The 24,895-nt window shown below is 32.1% G+C and overlaps 1 protein-coding gene across 2 annotated transcripts; it reads left to right on the forward strand.

The window, feature by feature from the left end:
- Window positions 1–936: 936 nt before the first annotated feature.
- LOC134264784 (uncharacterized) lies at window positions 937–24,507 on the forward strand. 2 transcript variants are annotated; one of them, XM_062747065.1, is made up of 16 exons: window positions 937–1,146; window positions 4,274–4,340; window positions 4,896–4,944; window positions 5,371–5,620; window positions 5,806–6,950; window positions 10,103–10,753; window positions 11,093–11,159; window positions 12,241–13,929; window positions 14,099–14,192; window positions 14,422–14,847; window positions 15,108–15,203; window positions 18,284–18,314; window positions 18,642–18,776; window positions 19,550–19,723; window positions 20,481–20,522; window positions 21,068–24,507. In XM_062747065.1, the coding sequence occupies exons 2-16, from the start codon at window positions 4,293–4,295 to the stop codon at window positions 21,262–21,264; spliced, it is 5,094 nt and encodes a 1,697-aa protein (XP_062603049.1). In that variant the 5' UTR covers window positions 937–1,146; window positions 4,274–4,292; the 3' UTR covers window positions 21,265–24,507. The 2 variants fall into 2 exon arrangements, with proteins under 2 accessions (XP_062603049.1, XP_062603050.1); XM_062747066.1 differs by having other exon boundaries at window positions 20,484–20,522.
- The last annotated feature ends 388 nt before the right edge of the window (window positions 24,508–24,895 follow it).

The following is a 24,895-nucleotide window of genomic DNA, read 5'->3' on the forward strand; positions in this document are numbered from 1 at the left end:
CACAGTAACGAGTGACTATAAATAAGTTCTAAATAAAGAAACTGGGTTTTCTTTTATTTATTTATAGAACGAGACGTGCCTTTTAATATTGCGATTTATCTCAGGTCAAATTGAGATTGAGAATAGATAAAGTTGAGAGATCTTAGTTAAACTTTGAATATATAGAATAATTCATGTTGTCTTTTGAATTTCGTAACTAAAGGGTCTAGTTTTAATCCTACCTATAATAACAAAGGCGTTAAAATAGATTTATAAAACGCTTTGATTTTTAATAAGTTCTTCAGTTAATATTCATGATATATAAATTTTTTTTTAAAAAAAAGCAATTTACATAAAATACATGCGATCAGAGATAATGTGTTTATCTATTTAGAAAAAAAAAAGAAGTTTTACATGTACTTCGTTATATAAATAATAAATTTGTCTAACTCCTAAAACTTTTCATGCTTCACAGAGCATTGTAAGTAAATACAATATTCGTGCTATCTTAAAGCACTCATCTCTCTATCTAGAACACGGGGATTTCCGAAATAAATATTTTTAAATCCTAGTCATGAACTGGCAGCTGCATTGATTTTTATTTCATACAATTGTACAATACCTCTGACAAAGTCGAATTGCCAATGCAGTGACCTACAAACCTTTATCACAATATACATAATGAAAATGTAAATAGCTGAACGTTTTTTTTTTTCTTTGTACGTTTTAAAGTTGATTAAAAAATACTTTAGCCTTTTAAAAATCCTTTGAGCTATCATCCAAACAGCTTCATTTAAACAAAAGAAAATATCCTATCGTTATTATATATCTTAAGTTTAACTCCTCGGGTTTCTTTGTATAAATGAAGTAAAGATAAATATTACATGTTGTCGACTTGATTTTTTGCGCGCATCTACTATTAAGTAGGCTAAAAATATAACACATGCAAGAAAGCACTTAGTTCAAGCTTTTACTTTATACTGGAGCAACGAGAGGATCTCTTCCCAATAAGGAATTACACATAAACATGTTCCAAGCAACGAAATGATAAGAAAAGTTTCCTGTTTTAAACATGAATAATACACGAAGGAATGTTTAAATCTATTTATAGATTTTTTGTTACCGCCTTCGTCAGGCATATTATGTGGTATAAAAAGACAAATAACTGTAAGTATTGATTTCATGTGACTTTTCATGTCTTCATGGTGCTCTTACATGTACATTTTTATAAATGTTACTTTTCTAAAAACGATGGGTTTGGATAATCTAATGTTATATATAAATGATTAAATATATTTGTGAACACGTCATTCACTTCTTATCTTTTCATTATTAAATGTTCTGGTATTTTAGTGCCTCTAAAACACTGTACTTTTTGTAGTGTATGTCTATTTGTGTTAAGTAAAAATGTTTTCTTTCAGCTAGCTATGAAGATATAGTTATTGTCAGAATTTGTATGAATAAGTCTTACAGTAACGAAATGTTCATAAAATAGCAACAGCATACAATTTCCGTTCTCTGTATATGCATTTGCAAAAAGTAAATATACATGCATATTCAAAATACCGGTATACAGACGCGGATCAAGGATTATTTTACCTAGGGGGATCCATCCAGTCAATAATTAATGCATTTTCACTATATAAACAATAAAGAACCGCCTTAACACTGGAACCCCTGATCAAGGGCCATGAAATTTTACAATTTGGAAAGAGGCATCCTTGCTCATCATAATTAGCTAGTTTGCTTTTTTTCCAAGAGCAAAAAAAGATTTTCAAAGAATAATACTTTTTCATTATAAAATCATTGGAGCCCCACCCTAACTCCAGAACCCCTGACCCTGGGGCCATGGATGTTTTGCTTGACGTCAAGGAGTAAAGAAGAATTTTTAAAAGATTGCATTAATTTTACATGCTTTAAGCCAAAATTTGTAGCAATTGGTTGAGCTGTTGCAGAGAAGCAGCTAAAATGTTCAAATGTTAACACATGACGCTTGCCGTAAGACGACAGACGAAGACAGATAGTAATAGGTCACTTGAGGTTTCTCAGACGATGATAAAATCTTTTAACCTTGTGTTATTGATTTCTGTTCCGAATTATTTTGTCCATAATATTTTAGGTATAATGGAATATTTGAAGATGAACCTTGCCCTAACTCTAACTCCTAATCTTAAAAAAAAAACCTCAAACAAATTGAAACCAATTTTACTTTGTCAAAACACTAAATTGGATCAAAAATTCTTTCTTTCATCAGGTCAATACATGCGCATCATGGCGGGTTGGTCCTGTCGACAAGGGACACTTTCTCCCCTTAGAATTTGATCCTAACTCCGGATCTCCAATTGTCCCTGTTCAAAGATTTGACAATAGAAAAAATTAAAGCTGTTTTCATCTCGTTGGTCATGCAGTTTGGTTGTCACATTTTGTTGGCTCTAATCGTCCTAATATTTAGTAAAAATATCCCATTTTAAAAAAGATGTGGCACACTATCTGATGTCCTTGCATATTCTCTGAAACATATCAAAATTTATTTTGTCTCCATTAAAAATTTATCAAATTAATAATAAATAGAAACAAAGTTAATCAATTGTCTATAATGATTTTCCAAATCGAATATATAATTCCCGTGACGAAATTTTACACTTACGTACGCGTTTCACTTGATACCAGATTCGTGCCAATCATTTTATCGTTCTAAATCAACCTCAGAATACGAACAATAGGCTATATCAGGTTTATTTCTGTGACACTGATTCCTTTTAAAGCATGAACATTTTAATACTGCTCTTTTGTCAACGATTTACGAAACTGTTGTAAAATGTTAAAGATACTTGTTTTGAGGATTTTTTTTAAAGTGCACTGATATGTCCTTTAGAGAAATATAATATTCTACCAGTCGAGAATGAAAGTAGACTCTTAATTAAACCTAGCATAATTACTACGCAAGTGAAATATGAATATGGTTTACGGACATCACCTAATACATGTACCTAGCGTATTTCTAGAAAAGAACTCTACTGCAGCCGTTTCGGGGTTTCTTTGCAAAATTTATTTATTTATCAGTATAGATTCCTGGCTCTAAATTGAAATGCACAGATGAAAAAAAGATAGCATTTATTACCTTCGTATTTGAAAAGAAAATTAAAGTGTAACCAAGGCGCACGTAGGTTCGCCCCCTTTTGATTTTTCATTTTGGCTTTCTTTAATTATGTTTGCCAAACTTGTATACACGGTATAAATGTTCATGATCAACATACGAGGGCTGTTCAAAAATTACGCGGACATAATCGAGCAAAATGTCACACATTATAATAAAGAATCTTTACTTATATGGTCTTTAAATTTTCATATCAAAGTGCTGTAAATTAGTATCAATTTTAAGTGATTTTTCAGGACATATCATTAAGTCAGGGAGCAGCAAAATCTTCGACGTCACGGGCATTATAAAAAATATGTGACTGCATGAGCTTTCATTTTCTCAACATTTTCCCAAGAGTACCTGTACAGAACATCCAAACATCATTTCTTGTCAAGCTTAAAATCTATTGAACAAGTAAATAATATTCTTTTTTTGGTTTAAAACCAAAAACTGCAGGTATTTTTGAGATATAGTGTGGCATTGGTGACTCTCAATCACGTTCTTTACAGTCCGGATCAAGTTTTCGTCGATAATCTTCTTTCCGTCCTCCCGTATAGCCTTTTTACAGAGGTCTAACGGTCTCAAATTTCAATTTGCTATTTGTGGACGGATGTCAAAAATACCCTAGTTTACTACATGTTATATAATGCATATTTTGGATCTATGTTGGCCATATCTCGAGCATTACACATAATTTAACAAAAGTGTAATGCGCCGTCAAATCAGGAGACGTCTTTTTTTCACAGTCGTTTTCACGGGAATCGCATCAGAGAAAAATCACTATATTTCTGTTAGTACTTCAAATATCAAGTCAGAAATCTAAATATATAATAATAGAACAATATTAAGATACATTTGAGAAAATTGTCGAAATTTAATGAGTTAAATTTTGGATTCTGCATGCTTTTGCTTCAATATTTTGTCGTGCTCCGTACCTCTCATTCAGCGATATCAATATACCGATAATTATAGTAGAATTTCTTTAAAATACAGAAATTTGGGCCAAAATTTATTGGAATATCTAAGATACATATTTCTGTGAAATTTCATAACTATATGACGTCTGTAAGCGTGAATAATAGCACAGTCCGCGTAATCTTTGAAAGACCCTCGTATAACGATCACATGATAAACATTAATTTTTTTACTTTTCAGCATCACTTTGCGGATAACTATGGGATTGTTATTCGTTGTATTACTGTGCGTAGCAATACATTCTGAGGTTTGTATTAACGATTTTCTTTGAAATTTTTTTTATAAAAATCATATCTTTGATTTAGTTTCATTATTTAAAGGGTTTAGTAAATAGATAGTCTAAGAAAAGAAAATCTAATTTTATATAGACCATTTCTCTAGGACGCATTTTTGCCTAAAGTTAATTACTCTTATTTAGCCGCCATCTTGTCTGGCAAAGTATTAAATTTTCCTCTTTGAGCAACTAAATTTAAACATGCATGCAAGAAATATATGGGGAAGGATATGGAAATAACGAACAGTATTCAATCTCAACGTCCATTAAACAATATACAAATGGAAAATATTTATAATATTTAAACTTAGAATTAATAGAGGCTTTAACAGACGTAAATTCACTAAGAAAAATGGTATTATCTTTACCTCAGTAAACTGTATAACAAAATGAACTTGGTTGAATAATGAAGGGATCTGGAATTGTTGACCTACAATATGGCGATCATGGGGAATAACTCTTGCCTAAATGACCACAATGGAAAACACTCAAATGTTATGAAATATATGCCATTTTTGTCTCTCTTAGATTGTCAGTGGTGCGTGGAATGGTTTATTTGAAAGGATCTTTGATACAAGTAAGGAAAACATATTATGTTTTGTATTATGTATTATATTGTGTATGGATTGAACTGGTTTTGATCCCCATTGAGGTTGAATATTATGTAATTTACATCTTTTATAACGAACTTTCAAAGATCTCAAAATTTGATAAAATGAACCGACTTTATTTTCTTTTAGCATTTGAATATAAAATTCAATTTATAAAAAAACCCTTAGTTATCGAAGGTATGTTTTCAAATATTTGCTTCCCTAACATATATGGTAGAAACACTTGAAGGAAAACATGCATATTGCGAATTCGCTATATATGATTAAACAGATTCGTCATTTTTACACAATATATGGTAAGCTTACTCAATAAAAAAAATTAGAAAATTAAAGATCGTTAAAGGAGAGTGGACACACATTTTACTGCATTTTACTAATGTCTATTTTTTCAGTACATATTTTTATTACTGATGACGAAATGGCATTAAATGAAATGTTCTCGTCTGGGAAAAGTAGCCCAGGCAAAGCTGAGGAAAATTGTAAAACTAAGACAAGAGAGCGTGATGTTTGGCATCACCTGTTGGCTGAATCCTTCTACAATTTCAAAGAAGCCGTGGATATTCTGAAAATGTTTGCAAGAGAATTCACCGAGGGTTATGTAAAGGAATTATTTTTAGAGTTTTATGGTGCCCAAAACGACACGTGAGCAATGATTATATACTTATACTCTTGAAACAACCTTCAAATAATATAATATAATACATCTTATATGACTTGAAGAGTAAGCCTTTTTATTTCTAATCTAATCATTCATACATGACATTAATTATATTATTTACTTTGAAAAATAAAATATTTACTTTTCCCCTTCTTCGTTTATTTTGAAGGAGAAACAACACTCTAATTGGATATAACTGCTGTACCTTAAAACTGATGGAAGCAAGGAGATTTGTCGACGATGCAATCCGGTGTCTGTCAGAACCATCAGTTTTTCAATCATATGAAAACAAACCTCAACCAAACTGCATCCATTCAATGGTTTGTGCGGATTTTGTCTGGCGAACATTGTCACCTAATAACAATTTCAACGACATGGTGGTAGTGGTGGTTCATACTGCATTTACAATTGAAAGTTCTCATTCTAATTTGAGGTACGATGATTCTGCAAAAAGGATGAATTCAAGTGATTCCCTTCATGGTTTTAATAAAACTGGAATAACTTTTGAAAATATTTCATGGGAAGTGAAAATAATCATGGTACTTGAAAATCATTATACTGAGATTTTTATGAGATTCTTAACGTACAGTGGAAGATTACCTTATAACTCATTTTTGGAAAATCAACGGATTGATTTGTATAAAAACACAACAGAATCTTTCAGCGAGATCAACTTTCATATTTACGATTCTCTATCTTATGATGCTTACTGCTGTCTAAAAACATTTTCCGAGTTTGAATATGCTTGTGGATATAAAATACAACCTTTCCTGACTTTGAACGTCTGTGTAAACGGGACTGCTGTGGCATTTTTGACACACAAATTGTTCCTAGAGAAATATTTTACAGCTGTGTATTCTTGTAGAATGTCGGGAATAAAAAGGAACGGATCATATATTTACACGTGTCCTCTTGTCCAGTTTATAAACGTCAATTCTACAACAATCATTGGATATTTTGTTTCTAAAAATAAGTTCTTTTATCGATCTAGACTAACATTTCCAGCCAACATCAGCTTTTGCAAAATAGACGTAAAAGATTGTATTCATAAGGACATTTTTACTCTTCATTCTTCAAAGAACATCACATTTTCCTCAAATATCCTACAAAAACCTTCCATTTTAAAAGAAGTATTTATAGATTGTTTGTGTGTGTGCAGTGTGTGTAATATTTCCTATGCTTACTTATTTATATCGGATTGTGCGATTAGAAATCAAAGACTTCAATTTCTTAACAAAACATCGATGAATTCCTCAAGGAGCACTGTTGTTACAGTATTGGAGTCGCAAATATATTTTCTAAATAATAGCACGGGTAAGTATTTTCACTATACCAGAAAAAATGCCAAGCTTACGTGTTTGATGCAGATTTGATATTACAATTTGTTTCCAATGAATTGGTTTGTGTTGAACTAGTATATGTTTGTACATTTTAGATGGTAAGGGATCCATAATTTATTCAGTTTTTGACATCAATATTAATTCATCACATGAGGAACTTGTTTTCCCTGGAACAATATCAGTCAATCAAACAAAAAAACTTAGAATTTCGCTGATAATACAAAATACATATGAAAATTACCTTTGGCATTTCCATTCGGAATACCATAATTCAAAACATTGGAATAATTCTGTTGATATCTGGACAACTGGATTAAGTGACGTAAATATGTTTGGAACTGGCATGAATTTCTTTGAAAAGTTAATACCTCTTCTGCACACCCGTATTGAAAGTAAAAAACTGGGCAATTATTTTGCTTTCAAAGAAAAAAATAAAGACTGGCGTCAGTCATGCAAACTCAATCTTTTAAAACTTGTTGCAAAGAAAGTAATATTCAGAACACAAAAACACTGCTTTTTTGATTATTTTAATTGTGCTCATTTAAGTAACCGAAAATTAAATGATACGTCAAAATACAGAAGAAAACACTTGAAGAGACTGTTTACAACACTTGGACATCGCACCAGGAAAAAGTATCAATTATACAAACCTAGGCTAGAAAAAAAGCATAACTTGTAAGTTAAAATCGATTTTTTGTAATGGTATTCAAACGTCACAAATTTTGTCATTGTTGCCCTTAACATTTAAGCAGATATTGTAATCTTTAAATCGTTATTAGGACTTAATTTTTCAAATAATATGAATTTAATAATTACTGCATTTCGTCTGAAGTTGTATTCTTATTCTTCCTTTAAAACATACAGTGAACATCCAATTTCTGAATGGAGGATTTCAAACCTTTTATGGAAATCAGGCAAGATTTTTTAATACAAATTATGCATAAAAAGGTGAAATTTACTCATGATTTTAGTCGACAATTCTTTGTTAGATACTTTAAATGAATATGTTCCATAAATAAAAAAAGTAAAGAAATATGTCTAAAATCATTATCATATTTTTATTGTTTTACTTTTTGAAGAAATATATATACAAGAACAAAGGTAAAATTAATGTGACAAGGAGAAAAAAATAGACAAAATTACGATTTTTAGGTATTATTTATCAAGTTCTGTTTCCTTCCATAATTATTTTGGAAGACAACATTCTACGTGTTTTGAAATCATTTAACAAATATATTGTGTATAAGCTTATATTTTATACTGAAATAAATGTTTGAGATAAGATCTTGAAATTTATATTTAAGCAAACGTCATTCTGAAATGAATAATTTGTTTTTATACTTATTGCAAATAATTGAACTGCATGCAATAAACATAAGGCTTCCAAAATTATAAGCAAAATTATTAAAGAATTTGAACAATGACCTCATACAATTTTATCACCAGCAAATTAAGGCCAACGGATGTAAACTTGGCTAGGCTATCAAGATTAAGAGTATTGACTTTTATTATCATATTTAAATGGGTAAAATTTAATAGATTAAAAATACATTATTTATATTTTTAATGTTTTAGGTCACCTGAGTTTACACAGGTAACATATTGCTATTTATTTTCTTCCGTCGTGTGTTTACATTGAAACATTTTCAGCTTCTTCTCTGAAACCACTGAACCAATTAAAACCAAATTTTGCATGTAGCACCTATGGGTGAATGGGAGTAAAAATTGTGAATTTCATGCCCCCACCCCTGGATCATGGGTTGTGGGGCAAAAACTACTAACTAAATGCAATCTTTATAAATAGAATCATGTTTTCTTTACTCCTGGACATCAAGCAGCCAAACTGCAGTGTTGAGTCTTCTTCCAAAATAGTGGAATTCATTTCAACAGGATCAGGGGCTCTGGTGTTACAGTTTGGCTCTAATGATCATACAGTGAAAATGCAATATTTTTTTTTCGGAAAATCTTCTCTGCTCATGGGTATTATGAAAACAAATTAAATACGTAGTTATGCTGAGGAAGGTTGCCTCTAACAAAATTGTGAATTCTATGGCCCCTTGGTTCTGGTGTTCGGGGCTCCAGTGATTGTGTACTGAAAATACATTTGTTCTTTGAAAATCTTCTCCTCTACTTATAGAAATAAAGCCGATGAACTATGTACATAGTTATAATATGGAAGGTTGCCTCTTCTATAATTTTGAACTTAAGGGCCCCTTGGTCAGGAGTGGCAGGGCTTCCTTGTTTATATAGTGAAAATGCATTAATTCTTTGAAAATCTCCTATGCTCCTTGGTAAAAAAGCAATGAACTACTTACATAGGTATGATGAAGAAAGGTGCCTCTTTGCAAATCCTCTTTGTTACTGGAAATGAAGAAGAAACTTACGCTTGCTTTTCCAGAGTTGTGAATTTCAAGGCCCTTTGGCAGATGTGCATGTGATAGGTGGGCTCTAATGATTATTTACTGAAAATTAATTAATGCTTTGAGATCTGCTTTTTGTTGATATTGATCAAATATTGATGATAAGCAAGGGTGTCTTTTCCAAAATTTTGACATATGTGACACCGTGTCAGGGGTACCTGTTGGGCGGATCACTTCTGATTATATAGTGGAAATGCACATTTTCTTTTTTTCCTCTGCCCTGTCACTGGGTATTTTGTAATCAAAGTAATCATGCTTAGTGAATTATTATAATTAGCAATGGTGCTATTTCAAAATTGTGAATTTCGTGGCCCCTGGTTTAAAACGGGAACCAAATTAATTTATTGGAATTAAAATTTGTTGCATGATACTCAGGATACCTATAAGACCTGTTGGTCTCTTGTTTTTATTGAACCACAATATTCGATTATCATGTTTCATTTGTCAATGAGTTTATTATAACTAGTACTTTTTAAAAAAGTCTTTAATTTATTTATAACAGAATGTTCAAAATGTAAGCTTGATATTTAAAAAAGGAGTAATATCATTACTATCATAATTCTGAAAATTTCCAAAGCTATTTTTCATTCCTTCACTGGAATACTTTTGTCATTTTAGTAAACCTCAACCCTATGCACTAATAATTTTCGAGTCATCTTTAACATGTAGGCATTTATTTTAACACTTATTCTGGTTTTTTTTACAGTGTTCGAGAATAACAGTCGCATTGACATGCCTAAGTGGAAAATTGATGTTTCCAACAATTCGGTGACATACAGATGTAATATGTTTTATACGGAACATCCGAATTCAGATTCTAATATTACGGACTTATCAGCATCATTAAACAATTCAATATCAAGAAATGTATCTTATATGAGTGTGAAATTGGAAAATTCGCCATGGAAGCTGAATAAGGATCATCATGTTTTAATGTTTGCTATTTTTTCAACAAGGATCATCGGAGAATCTTACGGCCGTAATAAAACGGTCTGTAAAAATAGTACAAGAAAATTGGTCAAATGCATGAACACTGGTGATAATACGTGTTGTTTTACGATTTTTCGAAATTTAAATTATAGTGGAATTTCTTTAATACAGAAAGCGATTTTATCATCGTATAATGCAAGCACTCGTAGTTCATCCATTTTAAAAGAAGAATTGTGGGATTCTTTGAAATGCTGCTTTTCCTGGATTTTTTGTAATATTCTTATCGGCTTTCTTTTCCTGAAATTTCAAACATTCAAGTTTATGTCGGACTATGACAAGGAAAATCACAATTTCCAATCTTGTTCCCAATCAACAAAATTTTCTCCGCTAGATGTAACAGGGACACTGAAAGAACTTGATAATATAAGTGAGTTTCCAAACGGCTTTTACAATAATCACAATATCATTAAATCGTTTTTTTTTTCTTTTGAGGCTTCATTTTTGTTAAAATTATTTATATTGTTTCTGTAAATATGTAAGTAAATTTCAAAAAAGTTTAGGTCATTACATTTATCACAAAGCTTTCTAATAAGATCAACATTAAAGTCATTTTCTAGTAAATTAAACATGTGTGTCTAAACTAAATTAAAAACATGTTTATGTGTTATTATCTACAACGTTGATACATGTAATCCACATCTACTTAAAAGGTAAATTTTAGAATCCTTTTTTTTTATCAATATTCTCAATACTTTGTATTTTCTAGGAGCTGTTGGATACCTTGATCATACGATCCATGTATTTTTTGTAACGGAAATTGTAGTTGAGGCATTGTAAGTATGGACATAATTTCAAATTTATCTTTTGATATGCGTACTGCGCAAGACCATTTTTACCAAAAACTTCTTAAAAGACAGACAAATTAAAATTTTATATCATTTATTAAGTATATATCTTCAGTTAGGACTGTATAAATTTGATGAAGGCGATTTCTATATAGATTGTTTTTTTTTAAACGAAGAGAATTTAAAGTAATTTAGAAACGGACAAAAAGAACGTTATGCAACTGTATTAGTAGCAAAGCAAAATCTAGTGTCTTTCAACCAAGAGGTCCTCAGTACCCCCTTGCTTGTCGTAAGAGGCGACTAAATGGGGCGGTCCTTCGGATGAGACCGTCCAAACAGAGGCCCCGTGTCACAGAAAGTGTGGCACGAAAAAGATCCCTCCCTGCTCAAAGGCCGTAAGTGCCGAGCATAGGCCTTAATTTGCAGCCCTTCACCGGCAATGGTGACGTCTCTATATCATTGAAATATTCTGGAGAGGGAAGTTAATAAGTATACAACCATCCAATCAACCAAGAACTTGATTGTTCCCTAAACAAACACGGGCAAAGAAACATGAAAATGGATAGAATGTGTTCGTAATGCAATAACATTAACTATATTCTTAACCTCTCCATAAAATGCATGTGAACATATTTGATATCCTATGTGGCTAAGTTTTTTTTTAACAAAAAGTCAATGAAAACTAAATGAGGACTTTACACTTCGTAGCGGCTTAAAAATAAAGTAAAAGATAAACGCCAGACGTTAAGCTGCCACCTTGAAGAATAACTTCTTTTTCTGAATGCCTAATTTTTTTCTGCAGATATAATCCTTAACACTTTGTTATTAATGAAAAAACAAGGGTACTTTGCAAAAAAGCATGTGAAATATGCCACTTTTTATTATTCTGTGATTTTAATGAAACAAAATATATAATGACAATTTAATTGTTTATTTTTTCATTGAGAAAGGAGGACAAATTTAAGAATTATTGGTTATTACATGGACAACCAGAAAATATTAAACTATTTACGATATTAACTCAATGATTTTGAAAAGTAGTGTCAATACATTTAATACTCTTTTTCAGCATTCTTGGCTTTATCTGGAAATTTCAATTTTTTCCCTGTTTTATGGACACACTAAACAGAAGGAGGAATGGTTCAGAACTGTTAAATAAATTAAACTTCAAGATTCAAATAAAATCAGTATCGCTACATTTATGTATAAAATATAACTCTCCGACAAATGGAATCACACAAATACAAACAAGGGTCCCTGACCTTAACGGTTCTAAAGAAAGCTCATACGAAGAAACCTGCCAAAACGAAAGAAGCATGTGTACTAGTAAATACAATTTTGCCGATTGCAGTTTATTTTCCACAACTTGTTCATCACTATCTTTTTCCGAGACAGAAGATAGTGATGATGAAGATTTACATTGGAAGTCAAAGACTGATAACTGCGATGACGCGCAGACTCTTAAGTATGATACTGATTCTCTTAAAGAGATGTTGGAAAATAGAAAAATGTGTGAAAGTTACGGTATTCATGAATATGATTATCATGTCTCACAAAAGAGAAATATTGAATTAACATTCGTTAAGTGTACTGACGACCATGACAGTGATCAAAACTTTCTTAAATATCAACAAAGTTTATTAAATGAAGACGGAGAAGATAATGAAACATCATTGAAGACGATTGAAAAGGATCCTGTTGCCACATATTTGGATAGCTCTTTGTCTGGAGATATTGATGATTTAAATGATCCGAATATTTCTCCAACAGATAGATTGAAACCTAATGAGTCCATCAACAGTAAAGGATTATCGTCTGGAAAAAAATGCATAGAAATAAAAAGAATCGGAGACTGTATTTTCAGTTGTAATGAATTTATAAACACCGGTAAAGACTTTGATAATGTGCATATATATTCTGATATTGATGATAATTCCTTGAACGCAATGTCTACGTTTGATTCAAATAAAATGAAAAGCAAAAGAAATGATTCGGTCGTGTTATCATCTTTACGATCACGTCCAACGTCATGCAGATTTGAAAATGTTGATTATCATCACCGTTGCATTGATTTCAAACATAACAGTCATAAACAATTTCGAAACCAAGCTAAAGAAACATGTGTTTTTCCAACTGCAATTAATATTGTAACAAGTTCTTCCAAGAATAAGGAAACGCAATGGTGTCCAAACATTACAACCAGTCCCTGTATATATATTGCACAGGGTGTTCGAAAGTTCTTGAAAAGATACAGAACTAGACAAAGAAGAAGATTTTTACAGACTATAAGGCAATATACATCAAGATTCCAAGATATTAAAACCGAAGAAATTATTATTTGTTACCCAGTTTTTGCAGAGGAGGCTTCCTCCAACACCACAGATCAGAGACAGGTTAGTTTGCCTCTGCCCGAAAGCTCACAAGCCCAGGGTCTTCAAAACGTTTTAGCTGAAAATCAGTGTACTGCATACCAGTCGTCTGATTATGAGAGTAGCTTAGGTACACTTTCGTCGATTTTCAACGATGTTTCAATTCAGTCCTTAAATGAAAATGACCGATACCAATATGAATGGATTCGACTGGCATCTTTCTCCAATTTTTCTTCTGAAACGGTGCATGCTACAAGACTAGCTAGAGGCGGGTGGTACAGCACTGGCAATGGTGATCAAACAGTGTGTTTTAGCTGTCACAAAATTCATGATAACTGGGTACGAGAGGATGATCCCAGTGGGAGTACGCTGCATGATCCAAATTGCAGGTAAATTAATCCCCCTCTCTTTCCCTCCATTTCTCCCCCCTTCTTTCTTCTACTTTCTCTACCTCCCCTCTCTCGCCTTCTATGACTAACAAACTTTGGTTCGTCATGCTTTCTTATGTCCATTTTAAGACACGATGTATTCTTTATTACTATTCTCCATTTTGATTAGATTCATGCTCCGAATATCAAACAACAGGTCAATACCAAGAGAGTCTACAATTCACCGAGATCTCAGCAGTGAATCCTTGCTAAACGAGAACACTGTAAATCTTTTTAAGCTTCTATTCCTATATTTAGAACAATTTTACTCATTTAATGATTTTGTTGTAAATAAAAGAAATTAAAAAAAAACTAATGAATGCTTTCATAAACATGATATCTATCGATAACTTTTACAAAAAATTCAATAATAAACGTAATCAAAATAATTTGTGAAAGAATATGCCTTCTATGGAGGATGTATTTGATAAATCCATTTTTTTTGCCTCTAAGACTCGGGATCATACTGAACCAGCCAATCAACATATGAATTCTGAAGGCACATCTGTTTTATCAGAAACTTTATCGTCGCAAAATACATTGCCATTTACGAATGCACCAAGTGAAGACAGATCAGAAACACACCTTGCATCGCAAACATTGGTCGCTCAAGCAGCGACATCCGAGGGAACAAGAGAATCACAGCTAGAGGCTTTAATGCGAGATCCCATGGGGATCAACTTTGACCGTCCCAAATATCCTTCTTATGCCATTTTAGCTGTGAGGGTGAGTTCCTTCTCTGATTGGCCAGCATCTATGACGCAGACTCCACGTGACATGGCCCTGGCCGGGTTCTTCTACGCTGGACACGGTGACTACACACGCTGTTTTTTCTGTGGAGGGGGACTGAGGAACTGGGAGGCCGGAGATGACCCCTGGGTAAGCTTTGAACAAATCACTGAAATCTTGCGTCCTCCTTGAGAGATTGTACAAAAATTAAAATGCACGTCCTTGAAAAAAGGCAAATGATCTTACATACATGTCATAAATAAGTTTATTCATGTTTGCAAAATGAAAAAAAGAACTTTGTATACATGTCAAATTTTGCATTGATAAGTAAATGTGTAATTGATTTCATACCTTACCCAATTATCAATTTTTCATATAATATTGAATTACACATGTATGTGTGTTTTCAGGTTGAGCATGCTCGATGGTTTAGTAAATGTGCATTTGTGAGACAAAATAGAGGACAGCAATTTATTGATCTGGTTCTAAGAAGGGCAGCAGAAATGGTATGCACATACAAGCAATTTAACGATTAGAAAAGAATTTAAGTACATTGTAATACCATTGGAAATAAATGAAGTGAGGTTTAATCTTTAAACTGAATTTTAAATGTTTATATTTGCGGATCACTCAATGATAATTCTATCTACTGACAAGGTCATTGTATTGATCATAGAACTTGGGAAATGATTACTTTTAACGAGGTTGATATTCTTGTTTCATCAACTTATTTGCAAATAATTCACCTCGTTTTAGAAATTGTTTATACGTAGAGCATGTTCTTGCGTATCGAATCAACGGAGATATATAAACTCCGTGTGAACGTATTTTGCTACATAAGTTAGGAAACTTGGCGATAGAAAAGTTTGAGTCATCACGTTTATCATTAAGCTTGGTTGTTAGATTACCAATTTTGTCTTTTAAGTATGAAACAGATGTGTCAGACTCTGTGGTATCTTTCATGTCAAGCTCACAAGAATATATCATGCATTTGTACATGCAACTACTATTTCTGCTTTTGCAAATAGAATAAATGTATTCATAACTAGCACCTATTTTTGGTAATTTTATGTTTACATCATAAAAGATATATACAGCAAAAATCAGTATGGTTAGCTAAAAATTACGAAAGTTGCTTTCTATATTCGAATAAATATTATAATTTCACAAAGTACTTTAAAAAAGCATACACTTGTAACTCCTAAATTTTAAGATATGGTTAATATGAGTTCAGTCCTACTAGGGTTGTCCGAGAAAAACGCGAGCTGTATTAATATTCTCTTTCGTTTCACTTTTATTATAAAATTAAAATGCGGCGTTCATTAACATCAACAATTTCAAAATAAAAAACAGAAATTTCAGTAAAGTATCTCTATGAAAATATATTTCTTTTGAATGAACAAACTATTCAAAATAGCCACCGGCGAAATACCCATGACATCAAAACCGAAGGTCGGGAGGATTTTGAATTTGTAAAGTAATCTTGTGTCGATAAAAATTCGTTTAATACTGCATTCGATTTTCTTTTACTTATAAACTTATCCATGTCACAGCTACTACAGTTAAGAAGCAAGGAATGAATAATTTTGATATACGAATTCTAAAATTCAACATAAACTTAAATGCACGAATACTTAACAGTGATTTTCTATACATGACGCCCGTTTTAGCCTTATCAGTTGTTGTCATTTTGTTGCCCACCGACAAGCTTTTTTCATCGAATATTTAGTTTATTCATCTTTGGACCTCCTTTTTACCAAGTAGAAACCTGTGATTGTTACATATATTTCCAAATGACCAGGAGTCTTAACAATCTCAACATAACATTTAATGATAAATATGGAGCGCCGTATTATTGCTCGACGTCGTCGTTTTCGGTAATATCTAATAAATAATGTTTGTACATATAAAACATAATATTTTTGTTATTAATCATGTCAGAATATTATTTAAGTCTCTAAGGATAAAATTTTTGTTATATTCTATATCCGTATAGCCTATTAAAAATTTTAAAACTGTTATCATATTTGTTAAATGAAATATGCAGGGATACATGCATTGTGGCAACGCACTTTGAAAAAATTACGCACTTTGAAAAAAATTTTCAAAGTGCGTTAAAATTGGGACCAACTCAACGCACTTTGAAAAAATTTTTCAAAGTGCGTTAAATTTGGGACCAACTCAACGCACTTTGAAAAAATTTTTCAAAGTGCGTTAAGAGTCTACTTCAATATATTTTACCATGGAGACACTTAACGCACTTTGAAAAAAAAAATCATATTTTAGTCATGGAAAGATTTTTTTTTATTTATCTTTCAAAAAACTAAGCCTAACCCTAACCTCAAAAATGAATTGATTTTACTCCCGTTAAAAAGAGGAGAAGACAGGTATAAGATCCCTATGTCCAAATCTTTATCCATGTAATACATAGGTGTCGATAACAAACGGGGGATGGGAGCAATAAACCTGAAAAGGGTACGCTGCATTTTCAATGCTTATACGATGTATATATCTTTCCAAAATAAGTGGGGGGGCTTATCCCCCCCAATCCCCTCCCCTGGACCTTCGCCCAGTCTCGATGTCTATGCTATACTCAAAGCATTCATATAATTATGTACTTACCTAACTGGTATGACGTTGAAAACTTTCAATAATAAATGAGTTGAAAACAAGAAATTTTTAAGTACAGTAAAACGTATGAGAGAGAAAGAATTTTCATAGTTTTGAACAATCAAAATGGCCCCTTTTTATTATGATAAATGCTAAGTTGCTTGAAGTTGTCCTCTGTTAGTGACCCCTATACACCTTTACATCTACTTATCAAAGACTAGAAATAAAAAAAAAAGAAGAAACGAATTAATAAACTTAAACAATCGTCACTCTTTTTTTCAAGACCCTTTAATTTTTCCTTTTATTTTATCAAAACCTGAAATATTCAAAACGCCAATATCTCAGGTCCTACAGTGACTATATCATAAAAAAGTTATCAAACCAGGATCTGTTATTCATCATACCGATTATTTGAAGGAATATTGATCAATCTTTACATTTTTTCAAAGTGCGTTAATATGGTCGATATTAACGCACTTTGAAAAAAAAAATATTTTTTTCAAAGTGCGTTAGCTTGGTTCCAAATTTTTTTCAAAGTGCGTTGTAACAATGCATTAAACAGAATTCTAAATCAACAGTCCATGTAAGGTTACAAAATAGTTGCAGATCCTCTTAAGCATTAGAGATGAAAGTCCAAAAATTGCCGTGCGCCGAATACCGATATGTATCTCCCTTTAAATGTTGTTTATGATGTTGCATATAAAATTTAGTAACCAAAAATGTCAAAATATCGGTTGCCGAAATACATGTTATGCCAAAAATGAATAATTTTGGACATAGAGAATATAAAATAATTAAAAAGTTTACTTTATCTGGGACAACCTTCGTAAACGCATAAATATCGAATATTTCGTCTAATTTTTCTCTGTTTTAAACATTGTCACAAAGAAAAAGATGTTATTAATTTAAAAAGGTGTAAAAAGTGTAAATAAGTTTGACTAAGCTTAATATTTTTTTTTTATTTTTGTCAATTTAGGAACAACAGCAAACGGAATACCAGCAAAGAGGTAGCTGTTTTCATTGATGTTTTCCTTTTTTTATTATTTACCTGTCATTCTATTTAAAGCAGAAAACTCGTGTTGCTGTGTAACGAAAAAAAATCAAATTATTAGAGGCAAAAAAGAAACATTGCTATTTCGCTAAAGCTTTCACATTTATTAAGATATTATTAATATATTTGGTTAAAAAAATCACTACAGTGTTAATTCATTGAAGAATTCAATCACGATCCTGTAAATAAGTATACGCTTTGCCCAGAAAATAAAACATATAATAACCATTTTATAAATATTATATCCATTTAATATATTCAGATTTTTTTTGTTTTTTGAAAGATACAACCGAAAACAAAAAAGCAAAGGAAGCGAGGATAATGAACTCTGCGGCTGTACGTAGTATTAAAGACATGGGATACAGTGAAGAGAAAATCAAGGAGGCAATAGACACGATAAAAAGTCGTCTTCCAAGGGGTAAAACGTTTGTGGTTGAATTTAAAACGTTTTGGATTTGGTTTCCTTATGTCCAATACTTCTTTTCAAAGAATGCGATATTAATGTTTGTATAATACGTTTTCAATACGATGTCTTAAATGTAATATGAATCAGTAAGTATCCAATAATACGAAAATGTAAGGCACACACTAAATGAGAAGACCAAATTAGATATATTAAGAATAAAAATGTATAATCAGAGTCTCTAAGAAGAGAAAATAAATCAGCAATTTTTCTACCTCATCTTATCGACTAGTATTTAACTGAACGGAATTCTTTTAAAATTGGACAATATCACCGGGTCAGTGAGTAAAAAAATATCAAAGATTTCAGCCTTTACTTTACACTTTCATGTACATGTAACATGTACAATACTGTAGATTTCTAAATATACGCGTGGAATTAATTTTCGTATAATATCGCGAGACGCACCACACGCGACATAAAACAACCCGTCTTTATTTTTTTTATGGTGCTGAAACCTATGTATTATTCTCGCAATTTGACGTTGAAGAGCCCATTCGCGATAATAATTACTTAAGTACTCGCGAAAATACAGTATAAAAGGAAATTAGAATAAAATAGAGTAAAATATAACATAAAATCAAAATCGTTTCAAATTGATTATTAATATCCTCTCAAGTGTCAGATATCTTTTTGAGGTCCATTAAGAATCTGTAAAATCCTTTAAAATATACAGTATGCATAACGTTACAGTTTTGACAAACTTTATCGCATAATTTTTCTAACAGGAAAACATAAAGTTTCTGCACATGAAATTCTGGAAGTTTTGTTTGAGCTGGCGGATAGGAGCAGCAGAGGGGTAACACAACCTTCTGAACCAGCTCTACAGCAATTGGAACCTACTGTAGCGAATCAGAGCTATGAGAACCAGTCGTCAACAAATCTCACGCCTAATACCAATGGTAACATAACTATCCATTTAAGTTCTTCTTTTGATTTTCTATAATTTTTGACTGCAGTCATTATTTTTTTCTTTAGATTATTTCATTGTTTTTCATGGTTCATATTTATGCAATACACATGTAACCAACTTATGAATTTAAGAATACTGTTATTTTATCTATGTTTTTTCAAACACATGACTTTTGTCCACTAAAAACCTTCCCGGCATGCTTATAAATGATTTAACCAATCCACAAAAAATTGTCCCACAGATTCCACTGTTTAGAATTTAAAACATCAGCAGTAAACCTAACACTATGTCGGAAATTTTAGCGGCAAAATTGTAGTTAATTATTACAAGGAAAAACAATGAGCGTTTAAATATTTTAATTGTTTATATTCATTTGAACTAAATATAAGCTTTGATGGAAGCAAAAGTACATTATTGTCATCCTGTACAATATTGATTTCCTGTCTTATACCTTATTGTAGTCTAATTTATCTACATATACAAATATATCTAAACAGCACATTTTTACATGAAAAAAAAAAACCCTCAAAAATCAGCTCTCATTGCTGAAATATCTATTTTCCGGACTCTAAAAATTATTCCTACTCACAATGTACTTGCTAGTTTTTTTTTTACTGTTTTTTTTCTAATCTTCATATTTTCCTCTAGAGAAACTAGAGTTACCTTATATCAATGTTTAATTGTGTATTTAGGTATGTTTGTAAATTTCGAGGGATGTTTAATTTCAGACCCTATTTTCTTTACAGCAGAAGGTGCAACATCCACTGTTAACAACTTAACACTGAATGGTAATTCGTATTTTTAGAAGTTACATGTATTAATCAATTTATTTCTTCACTGCAGATCATCTTGCTTTCTTATTAATGATTCAAAGAATGGAGGTTCATATTTTATTGATACCTGAATAAAAGAATAAGAATAAAAAAAAGAAGGAATGCCACAACAAAATTTTAATTATTTGAATTATTGTTTCTACACAGCTTGTGGTTTGCTTATTAGAATATGCAATTTATCAGCTTCAATCTTAGTACAATGACTCAAACTGAAAAAGGTGTGACCTTTACGAGAAAATTTATTTATTCATTACGTAACGTTCGGAATTTAATAAAAAAATGCAATAATTTTCAAGTTAAAACATTCAATTTCTCCTCATTTTTAATAATTTAGAATTTAAAATATTCAGTATATGATTTAACCCCCCCCCCTTATGACGTACCTCAGTGTTACTAAGTAAACACATATAGATGGTCGAATCACTCTTATAAATCTTCAAAGTATTTTTAAATGGCATTCTTTTTCTTTTTCATCAAGAAGAATCTTCTTATTTTGTTAGATCTGGAATCATTACAGCGTGAGAACACGAGTCTTAAGGACCAGATCGTGTGTAAGATCTGTATGGAGAAGAACGTGTCCATCGCCTTCCTGCCGTGTGGTCACCTGGCATGCTGTGCTGACTGTGCTCCAGCCATGAGGAAGTGCCCCATCTGTAGGGAGTTTGTCAGGGGAACTGTCAAAACCTATCTGGTGTAAACGTTATGATGGAGTTTGTTATGGAAAGTGTCAAAAACCATCTTGTATGAACATTACAAAATATTAGATACAGGACAGTGGAAATACATTATTAATCTTGTTTTAAGGAAGGAAGATAATTCAGTTAATTTCTGGAGGAATTCTTTTCGACCTTTTATCTTTATTAAACTAAGTCAAATAAAACATATTTATGGGAGAATGAGGAAAGCCATCCTAAATGTATTATTTTTCAGCGGAGCTTTTCACGTCATTGATGTGGTCCAACCAACTGCGAAAGAATGATGTATTTCAGATAAATTAATACTGTAAAATTACTAATATTCTTGGTTTTCGAGAATTACATATCAATGTTTACCTCCACTTTAACATTTTTCTGAATACATGCATTCATCAGTTATTTGTCAAGGAAATAAAAGGGGAGATCACGTGACAATTGACCATGGCGGTCATGCTTTGCAAGTGGGAAGAGAAAAATAGATGAGAATCGGAGTTATAAGTGTCAAAGTGTCGAAAAAAGGATCAACACTTTATCAAAAACTTTGAATGGAGGTTTTGGAGCTTTTTTGTATAAGTGACTGCTTATTGGGAACTTTTGGTAAATTACTGTGCACCACTGTGTATACAATATGTCCAGTCGTGAGTTGAAATCACAAAAAAAGAAAGCCGGAGTCTAAGTCTAAGAGAACTGAGAAAATGCCGATCCCCTCCACTAGCTTTGGAACTTTAACCCCATTAAGTGTACCGTTTGCTCCTTGTCCAGTGCAAATAGCGGACACATTCAAAAATTAAGCAAGTCTATGAAAAGCCATAGGGGGTATTAAGGCTGATCTATGGGAACAGGACGGGTTTGAAGACAAGATACAATGCATTTCACAACAGCAGGAAGACAATTAACGGAGATTGACAATCTTAAATCTGAAAAAGCATCCTTGAATTGTTAAAATCGGTTGTAATCAGACTTGATAGAAAAGTCACAGAACAAGAGAAGGAAATTATTGATTTGAAAGGGCGATCCATGAAAAAAACAATATCCTTATACATAACCTGGAGGAAGAAGAAGGAGAAGATCTATTCAGAAAAGTCCCTTGCCAGCTAAATGAACACCTAGATATATAAGGAATAGAGTTCGTTAATATCCATAGGAATACGGCGGACAGAAGGCAAGGAGATAAGCCCAGAGTTATAACAGGCTGGTTAGTGAGATTTGAGAACAAAGACCGTTTTCTAAAACAGCAGAGAAAAAAGAAAGCTGAAGGAATGAATCTACCATTCTATATCACTCCCAAGTCCCCAGTTCAAGTTAACGAAACTAGCAGAAAATTGATTGAACTCAACAGCAAATATTGGAGCGAAAATATCAAAACGAGAGTTGTGGGGGACAAATTGGTTTTCCCGAATGGGTCTGTTTAAGAGATAAAGTAGACACCAAACGCCGAGGAAATTCTTGACCAGAAAGAACAGTAGAAACTAGAGGAAATTGACGTTAAACGCTCTAACACTCAAACAGAATCAGGAAACCAAATTAGCGCTGCTGCAGTTGAGGTAGAGACCTATACAAAAGTTCGGAAATTCTGTAGGAAATTTCCATGGATCCAGTTTATGGGCTTGCAAATCGCAATATACGGGTTTACCGTTTGAAAGACAATTCTGGGAATATACAAGACGGATACTGTAATGACGGCAAATTGGGATTTGGAAGGAAAATGCTAAAAATCCTGCAAGATGAAAACTTTACAAATATATCCGTTGTGATTTCGCGCATGATGGGAAAACATGTTGGTCCAAAACGCTTTGATATAATGGAGAAAGCGTTATTTGACGCCCTCAAAGAACTTCGATAGGCTAAAAGAGTGTCCCGCATCACGATTTTTATTTTCTTGAACATTTTGTGTTATAACTAGTGTTTTGCTGTTTTCTTTTTCCCGGATTGAATAGTTCTGTTCTAAACAGGTTTATGTTGATAATGTGTATTCCGGAAAAAAGAAGTTTATGTTTGTTTTTGACTTTTCAATTACCGACCATAGAAGTATGTCCGGTATTCAGGCTTGGGGTAATGCTAATTGTAATGGTAATGCATTGCATGAACTCAAAGTAATGCTAGTAATGTGTAATGCCCAAAAATTTACATAGAATTACATAGCATTACACAGCATTATTTTGTAAGATGAGTACCTATTCTAAGAAATTTAAATGGACATGGATGATGGGAATTATTGGGGATTATTTTTGCAAATGATGCTATTATATAAAAATGTTATTCTATTTAGATAACATTTCTGTATCTATTTAAAAACACTTTTTATTCTGTTGAAAGTACACCTACCTTACATTTGAGTTTTCAAACTTATTTAAGATAAAAAATGATTTCAAAGAATTATATAAAAGATCTTTTTTTTAAAAAATCGCATATGAGATACACTAATTAATGTACACTGTAAACTGATAATTGGTACCTTTTGAATAGCTAGAGTGTCACCAAAACACACTAGGTCTCTCGATTATGTAACAATTAAAACAATGCATTGTTTGGAAAAGTGCTCCAAATTACCAGTCCTTTTCTCGTGACTGTGATCATAAAACATTGATTGAACTGATTGATTTACCTTGTACTGACCATGAAATATCCATTGTACTGAAAAAAATAGAAGCAATGCAGGCATTCTATGCTTCACTGTGCTTAGCAGATCAAAATGTACATCCTGTCTACTTCTTTGAAAAGGTTGTCAATGCATTTACTTTTTTTACAAGGTACTACCGTAATCAAAATAGCCTATATGCTTTTTTATCAAATAATTTAGGCTGGTGTTAAAGTGACTCAAAAGGTAAATTACTTCAATAATGACTTCAATAGTTTTACAAAGAGTGGATATTGTACATATGTTATAAAACTTACAATTCAGAACTTTGAACCTTTCTTTGATTGTAAGTTAATGTAATATATACAAACACTGAAAATCAAATTTAAGTTATCATTTATCATGTTTAGTTTTGAAGGGGGTTGATACATGCTTATGAAAAAAAATTGTATAACATTCTATTTAAAAAAAAAAAACCCAAAAGTAATGGTAATGGTAGTGCATTACTTTAAGAAAATAAAGTAATGGTAATGGTAATTTAATGCACAAATTGTTGATTAAATGGTAATGGTAATGCATTACTTTCAATGTAATTCGCCCCAAGCCTGCGGGTATTACATCGGCACAGAATTTGAGGTAAACAAAATAAAAATGAATACTTCGACTATTGATCTATCAAACTCTTCCAACAATGCATTTGCAATTTATGCAAAGAGTTTGTTTCGTACATGTACATACCCTTTTCTTTTGTTTACATTTTTGAGTTAGTGTGAAAGTGTGTGAGAGTGAGAGAATGCAACAATCATGTAGTCGAAAATTTTGCTTGGAGGTTGCTAACATTTTACAAATCTGTTTTTGTTGATGAACGATAATATAAATATCGTAACGGTGAACTGCCAAAGTCTAGCGACAACTCAGAAACGACAAGATGTCCTTAAGTATTATTTAAACAAGGGGCCCAGGGGCCACAGCGCTCACCTGAGCACATCGGGCTTGAATTTAACCCCCCCAGGCGTTCATCATTTGAACAAACGAGAATCTACACTACCTGAGGA

The sequence above is a fragment of the Saccostrea cucullata genome, unplaced genomic scaffold (assembly GCF_032062105.1).
Source record: "Saccostrea cucullata isolate Sc308-1 unplaced genomic scaffold, CSIRO_AGI_Scuc_v1 ctg2252, whole genome shotgun sequence".
Lineage (NCBI taxonomy): Eukaryota > Metazoa > Mollusca > Bivalvia > Ostreida > Ostreidae > Saccostrea > Saccostrea cuccullata.

Coding starts and splice junctions, on each gene's coding strand:
- LOC134264784 (XM_062747065.1), top strand. CDS start 4,293: ATGGGATTGTTATTCGTTGTATTACTGTGCGTAGCAATACATTCTGAG. Junction 6,951..10,102: donor TTTTCTAAATAATAGCACGG/GTAAGTATTTTC, acceptor TTTTTTTTACAG/TGTTCGAGAATAACAGTCGC. Junction 18,777..19,549: donor AAAAAGTCGTCTTCCAAGGG/GTAAAACGTTTG, acceptor TTTTTCTAACAG/GAAAACATAAAGTTTCTGCA.